The following is a 7500-nucleotide window of genomic DNA, read 5'->3' as shown; positions in this document are numbered from 1 at the left end:
CTGTCGGAAAGACGTTCTCCACGTAGGGAGCTTTAACCCCTGTCTTAGCAATAAAGTTCATGTTCGGAGTATCAGCTTCAGACATGTAATCCCATCGAAATCCCTCCAAGGCCAACAGAATAACGGTAGATGGATCCCTTGCTACTGAACCGACAAATCCAAATATTAAAGCGTTCAAGCTGAACAGAGCAAATGTTATCTCTTCAATTAACATGTTGGATAGGCGAGTAAAGGCCTCTAACTTCTCGCTTGCAAGATCGGACTGACTAATCTGAGAGTTTCAAAAGAAAAAGCCCTCTAACAATCGGAATTATCAATATTTTAATTACGTCCGCATCATGGAAGATAAACAAAGCTGCATGTATGCAAATCAAAAACCACTGACGCCAAACAATAGCGGCAATAAAGTATACATGTATATGAAGCTCAAAAAAACCTTCAGCGAATCTAATTGTAGCACGCGATGCCGAATCGGACAGTCCAAAATGTGATAAATTATATGAGTCTTTGAACTCGTTATATTTATAATTGGGTTGATAGGTTACTCAATCAATCTGGTTATTCACGCAAGACAAAAACTATTTTATCAAATAAATTGAAAAACGCCCCGCGGCACACCTAAATGATGCACAATACTCTCCCAATTACATTACGGAAATTTGAGATTTTCGGATTCTTCAGTTTTCTCGTGATGTCCTGTAAGAGCAAGATGTTATTGTCTTTTAACCAAGTTATATGTGAACTTTACGCCGGTTTCAGGAGACTTCTTTTTTAGGGTTTAAAGATTTTCGTTTTCGCGGTTGGAACGCGTACTGAGCTTAAGCATGCGGTGCTTTCTCCTGTGTTCGTTTTCAGCAAATTGTAGAGCAGTGAATTTTTTTACTAAAAACTAGGTTTTTTTTTCAAAAGATTTGCGGACAAGGGACGTTTGTGAGATGACGTTCCGAGACTTAGCCCTTCGTCAGAACAAATCGAAATAAGTCAGTGAATATGAAGGGTGATGTTGGAAAACCTTCACTGACTGTGAAGAATGGGACGCATTATTCTTATCTGATTTTCTGGCAAGTAGCACCAACGTTCGTGATTGGTTCATTGGACAGTTCGGCTGCAGCTCATGCTGATCAATTCGGCTAACTCAATGTTGTACCCAATTCAAATCTTTTGGGAATAAAACGTTTTGTTCCAAGTATTTCCATCTCATTTAAATGTGTATGCTTCATTGTCATGCAAATTCAACACACAAAGAATCTTAACCCCGAGAGATTTGAATTGGGTACAATATTGAGTTAGCCGAATTGGTCTATTGGTTGTAATGAGCTCTGTTCCATCTGGGGAGGTTTTGTGTGTAAAAAAACATTAGGTGAAGGCAATTCATGCAAGAGTTTATTACTATCCATATCTACTTATCCTGTAAGACCAAACTCATGCTGTACTATACATTAATTTATCCATACATTAATTATTGTAACTCTACGTGGTCGTCCACTTACGTATCTAATTTAAATAGAATTTATTATCTACAAAAGTGAGTGGTGCTAGCTGTTACAAATTCAGAATATCGAGCACATACTGCTCCTCTTTTTTCTAAACTGAAAATTTTGGACATCTTCCAAATCAATACCCTCGATATTGCTAAATTCATGTTCCACTACCACAATAATCTGCTGCCTCCACTTTTCTTCAATCTGTTTATAACACAACAGCCGGTAATTATCATGTGCATTCCTGTCGCACGAACATTAAGAAATTCACAAATCTTTACCAAGGACCTAGGGTCTGGAACTGTCTTCCTGCCTCTATTACCAATTTGTCAAGCTTTCCTATGTTTAAGAACAAAGTGCTAGAGTTTTTATTAAAATAGTTTCTGGGTTAGTTTCTGCCGCACTCCTTCGCAGCCCCTATTTTGTTTAATATTGTGATGTCGAGGTGGCCTCTCCTATAAGCCTGGTGGTTTCCTGAGGTCTTAACAACCTAACAACCTGCTGTATTCCTTTTTAAAAATTTGTTATACACATAAAGGCAAATAAATGATGATGCTGATGATGATGTGTATGCTTTATGCTACAATGCAAGCAGGATCTCGCTTACACCAACCGCAAAGAGAGAGGCTAGATTTAGACTTTTTGTGTATTCTTTAACGCCAAGGAAGTACTTTCGTGTATTTCTCCACTGATTTTGCGCGTGTATTTTGTGCTTGTGCACATGCGCGGCCGTGCCTTGGACGTTTTCACGTCTGTTTTCACAACACCATGAGTAAAACATACGTCTTTTTTTTTTTTTTTTGATGTCTCGCTTGTCGTCGTCGCAAAAAACAGCAACGACGCAGCTCAACAATGTCGAACCGAAAGCATACTATGGGGCCTTTGACAGCCGCTGTACGGTCCATGTATGACCTTGGCGTACAGCTTACAGCCAGCTCAGGTAGAAAACACAGGTCCAGAACTCGCAGTCTTAAAGTTTCCAAAGAGCACTTGAGATGCTTGCTGGAGATTGAACGAAAGCCACAAGTGTCTTGTGTTTCTTGTGCCGGAAGCACCCAAAAATTCTAGGGGGGTCCGGGGGCATGTCCCCCAGAAAACTTTTTGAAATTTGCACTTCTCAAATCCCTGGAAATTGCACTGTTGAGCCCGCGATTTTGGTTTTTTAATGCTGCTTGCTAAGAGAGCCCATGTTTGTTTGCTCAGCCTGAGCTAATATATAGGCCTATCCTTCATATATTAACGGGTGAAAGTCCTGAACAAACAAGAAAATTGGTCGTACACGAACAGATTTAACATTGGTCAAAGTTAAGTGCCAGTGAAGGAACGAATTCGGTACTCATAGGCACTTTTGAAAGCTTGAAAGGTAGTTTAATACCTTCGAGAAAAGTGCCAATGCGTGAGAAATGCTTGCGTCGGCATGAGACTGCATCGAAATGCGTGCCCCCCCGGGGGGGGGGACTCCCATATGAGAAGGGGATGGATGCTGGTCATCTCGCTTAGGGGTGTACATTTCGGATTTTGGTCTCACTTAGGGTGTTCTGGGTAAAAAGCAATCATATGTAGCTATGAAGGTCTCCTTTAGGGTTGCCCGGGAAGAAATATAAAAGTGTATATTTACACTTTTGTATTTCTTCACGTAGGTGAAAGATTAGATGATAATGTCTTTGCCATCATTAAGAGTCGCTGTATTTGTTATTTCTCTGTGTTTTAACATGGTCTCTTTTAGGGGTCAAAAAAAGCTTGGCCATGCCCAGATTGGTCTCCTTTAGTGGTTTCATTTAAAAGTTGCGACGAGCATCCCTCCCCATTTTACATGGGAGACCCCCCTACCCCCCCCGCCCGGACTCACGCTCACGCTATTTGCAGGCAGTCTGCAGTTGTCATACACCTAGGAAAACCAGAAAGCAGGAGAAAAACCCTTGAAGCAGAGTAGAGAACCAACACAAACTCAACCTTCTCATTAACAATGACAAAGGGTTTTTAACATGCCTTTCCTGAGATGTACGTAGAGTATGCATATTCACAGTTACGTGAACAGATACTCAAATCTTTGCACAGACAGAAACTGTTGGATTGTGACTTATCCACCAGATAAAGTCATCTAGCCTTTGAACAACTGTGGCCAGGTCATTGAATTTTTGTTTCTACTCAGCTCGTGCTGTCTCTACCTTCCTAAGGTTTTTTGTCCAACCTTGAATGTCATCTCATGTATTCTTTTGTCACTGTTGTCCTTAACTCAAATTAAGCCTCTTTCTGGCATCGCTCAGTTGTATTTTACTGTGTGAAACAAAACAAGAGCCTGATTGCAGGTTTAATACCCCTCCTCCTTCATAACATGTGAGAAAAAAATTCCTCACATTCCTGGATTTCACATACTATATTTTGTCAAACCTCAATTTACACCTTTCTGTATATCATTTTCCAACAGAAATTTAAATTAAGCCACTAAAATAGTTTGTCTCAATAATTAAGCTAAATTAGATGTAATGAGACCTGCACAAACCTTTGAAAAACAAACAGCTATATAAAATTACAGGACCACAGTTATTCTTTGTGGTTCCTGAAAATATCCACACCCATCTTGAGGGAAAAACTCCAAGGAGAGAGTGTCTTGAAAGAAAACTTCACCAACGTAATTATGAGATATTTTACAAACAAAGAAATCAAATCTCAAAGAATTAATTTAATCCAGCAATATTGACACCACATGATCATGTCACTGAAACAATACATTTTGCTAAATTTTTGTGGGCAACAACTTCTTAAAATAATTACCATTATGTCTGTGCAGAGTTTTCTTAGAAGGGGGTGCACCCCCTAAGAAAGGACTTAACTGATGGGTGTTTTTTTGCAGAATACTACTTATTTTGGAAAACTGCAGGTCATCTTGGGAAGGGGGTGGTGCACCCCCTCTGCACCCCCCCTAGAACTGACCCTGGCATCTATTTGTTCAAAAAGCTTGTAGAGACAAAAAAATAATTTTGAATACCACATTGTTTTTCATGTAATGGCCCATTGTATCAATTTTCATGATAAAACTACGGTAACTCTCAATAATTTATTGGATCTTTTGGATGAAACAGAGCACCAGATAAATTGTTTTGGCTGTACGTAATTACAGCTCTTTAATTAAGGCAGGAGCCTAATGCACCTCATCTGCCCACCTCATATAGTCATAGACAAATTGTGAAATTCTAATACTGATATAGAAACCAATATTCGTCAAATGCTTGAAAGTATCACACTACTAGCCTTCTTTTTTAAGATTACTTTTAAATTGTACACTCAAAAATAAACTGAAAGCATGTGACAACCAGGAAGAAAAATTCTTATCAGAAAATTTCCATTCTTACAGTGCACCTCCTAGTTTAACTCTACATAGATTTGTATAAATCGATCCCTTTTCCCAATATAGCAAAGATAAAAAAATAGGCTAGTTTCAAATAATTGTGCTAGAACATAAGAACAAAGATGAGGAATAATAATAATAATGCTATTATTAGCATTTTACTTTGCTTCCTTTTTTAAACATCAAATTCAAATATTAAAATATTATTCCTGTTAACTTTGACTGTGTTTTTCAATTTTCACATAATTTGAAAGTAGCCTATTGTGATACCTTTTGTAAGAACATGCTGTCGGCCCTAAAGATGCAAAAAAGCCATGTTATTACTGGCATCTGTCTGTACAGCCTTGAAGAAAATGAAAAATTCGAATTAATGAAGACTGTCACAGTTTTTGGGGTACATCTTGGCTTTGACATCCAGAATTTTTTCCAGATTAGTCTGTTATTAAACCAAATAGTAAGATGTAAATGCAGGATTTTTGTTTGACAAGGACAAATTGCCCACTAGTTCACCATTTTAGTTACGTTGCCCATTTTTAAAGGCTGTCATTCCTCGTGGTGCACTTACAAATATTTTCCTTTAAATTGACATCAGTTAAAGGGCGCGTTCAATTGACTGTATTCCGGAATAGGAATACATGGAATAGAAGTTACAAATCCTTCCTTTTTACCGAGATTCGCATTAAAATTGTCGAACACCTACTAAAATGCTATTTTAAACATATCTTTATTATCCTTGTTGCTTCAAAAACGCCAGGCATACCATTTTAAGTCATCAATCCACGTATTCTTATTCCAGAATAGGGTGAATCCAATGCACCCTGATACAATGCTTTCTCCCAATTCCTCCCAATATTCTTTAAAAGATAAATAGCAATTTGATTTAGTCCTCTTGCCCAAAGCTGCAGGTCAGATCATGTGTGTGAGCTGCCCAAAAACACTAAACCAGGAACGTGGGAATGTCTCTTGGATCCCTCAATACATTTCCAATGTATTCTTGAATTCTGGCTAAAATAAAATGAAACTGGTCTCGACCTCTGTAATCAATGTCTCCACACTCCCAGGCTTGTCGATGCCTGGTATCAACATCTACTTCATTAACTTCTTCAACGATATGAAGGGCGGCAACTTCGTCAGCTAGGGCATGAGCCGCCTAAATTTGAACCAAAGAACATGGGATTCATTAGTCCTGAAAATGGGTTAAGCTAGCTGCTGCATACCTATCATGACCACTTGTGCTAATTTTGAAAATTATTGGAAATTTGCAGACACACTTTGATTTACTTCAGAATAAGCAACTGACAAAATTAACACTAAAAAAACTTGAAGCCTCTGAGAAATTAACTTAAGCCTTATAATATTGTGTTTGAATCTTTTGAATGTCATTTGTGACGTAGAATTTTTATAAATCAAGAACATACATAGTTGTTGCAGGAGAACTACAATTACATATTAGTTTCACTATGAAGTGCAGTTTATTTTTATCTCAATTTGGGGAAGGTTTTCTTTGTGTAACAGAAATGGCCTTGTGGACAAGATATTGATGATGTGGACTTTAATGTTAGAACCTCTTTTTTCAAACATCCCTGGTAAAAAGAAATAGAAGATAATACATGGCCGTGCAGAGATACGAAATTTTCCTATGAGTGTTGAGAATATTTTTAACAGTTGAAGAGAAATTTGGTATCTCCAAGCAGCCATGTAATGTTCTGTTATATAAACAACAATGAAATACCAAACCATTTCATTTTAATACTTTTTGTAGTCCTAACATAGAACAACGGTCCAATTTATTATGTAACCATAGCAACAGTGATCTTTTCACATATTATGAAGATATGTTTTCGCTCAAAAGCTCACCAGGTATTTCATTGGTGTGTACATTGAATTTGATTTACTATGGTTAACATTTCACCACAGGGTCTCCTTCACTATTTAACAATAATATTCACTGAGGGCGAGATGAATGTTGGTGAATAATAATTGTTTTAGTAAAATTACATAAGTGATTATTTGATAATATGCTTTTTCTTTAAAGCAGTTAATTTCTTCGTCACCTTGACAGAATGGCTTGCGGACATTTTGAAAAAACCACTTAGGTGATTATCATGTAATAATCACCTCAACGGGAACTAATCAGTGCAGAGAATTTTCAATAATCACCTTAATTTATATTAAAATATTATATTATTATTGTGAGAATGCACTATTATGACAATTTCAGGCCTAGCACTAAATTATTAAGTCATTAACCTACTGTACAATCAGTGACAAAATTCATTTGGGACACTTGCATTCAAAATCTATGACACAATTTCAAAGTTTTGGACTTTTACACCCCTACCCTCTCCCCTCCATTCAATGTTGGGCTGAAATGTGAGATTTCCCACATGGCATGACTCTTGACTGAACTAGCCTTTTCACAACATTGAATTTTTGGCGAGGGGGGAGGGCAAAATCATAAAATTTCTCTTGAAGAAGCATGTATGTGCCACCTAATGTGTCTATGGTTGTAGTTTAATAGTCCTGCTCCCACAAGTCTGATTGGTAGAGCCGCAGGTACAAAACACAGGTCACACAGCTAGTTGGTTTACTATAGAAGACAAAACTGCCAAGTGAACCTTGGACGGCTAACTGAGGCTTTTATAGCTAGACTCTGTCTATTAAAGTAGC

The 7500-nt window shown here is 37.7% G+C and overlaps 2 protein-coding genes across 3 annotated transcripts in view; both read right to left on the bottom strand.

Moving 5' to 3' along the window:
• Positions 1–357, bottom strand: part of LOC138029080 (ectonucleotide pyrophosphatase/phosphodiesterase family member 5-like) — a 2482-nt gene extending 2125 nt beyond the window's left edge. Inside the window, exon 1 of the mRNA XM_068876764.1 lies at positions 1–357. This exon is cut by the window's left edge and continues 2125 nt beyond it. Coding sequence (XP_068732865.1) covers positions 1–214 — 214 coding nt within the window. The 5' untranslated portion in view covers positions 215–357.
• A 3374-nt stretch (positions 358–3731) lies between these two features.
• Positions 3732–7500, bottom strand: part of LOC138029002 (glycogenin-1-like) — a 14397-nt gene continuing 10628 nt past the window's right edge. The window contains exon 5 of one of the 2 annotated variants that reach the window (XM_068876663.1): positions 3732–5980. In XM_068876663.1, coding sequence (XP_068732764.1) covers positions 5768–5980 — 213 coding nt within the window. In that variant the 3' untranslated portion in view covers positions 3732–5767. The remainder of the gene's footprint in view (positions 5981–7500) is intronic. The other variant, XM_068876662.1, reaches the window with a different exon arrangement.

This window comes from Montipora capricornis, chromosome 13, assembly GCF_036669925.1.
Source record: "Montipora capricornis isolate CH-2021 chromosome 13, ASM3666992v2, whole genome shotgun sequence".
Taxonomy (NCBI): domain Eukaryota; kingdom Metazoa; phylum Cnidaria; class Anthozoa; order Scleractinia; family Acroporidae; genus Montipora; species Montipora capricornis.
Note: the sequence above shows the minus strand (reverse complement) of the source record. Positions and strands in the feature narration are given on the sequence as shown.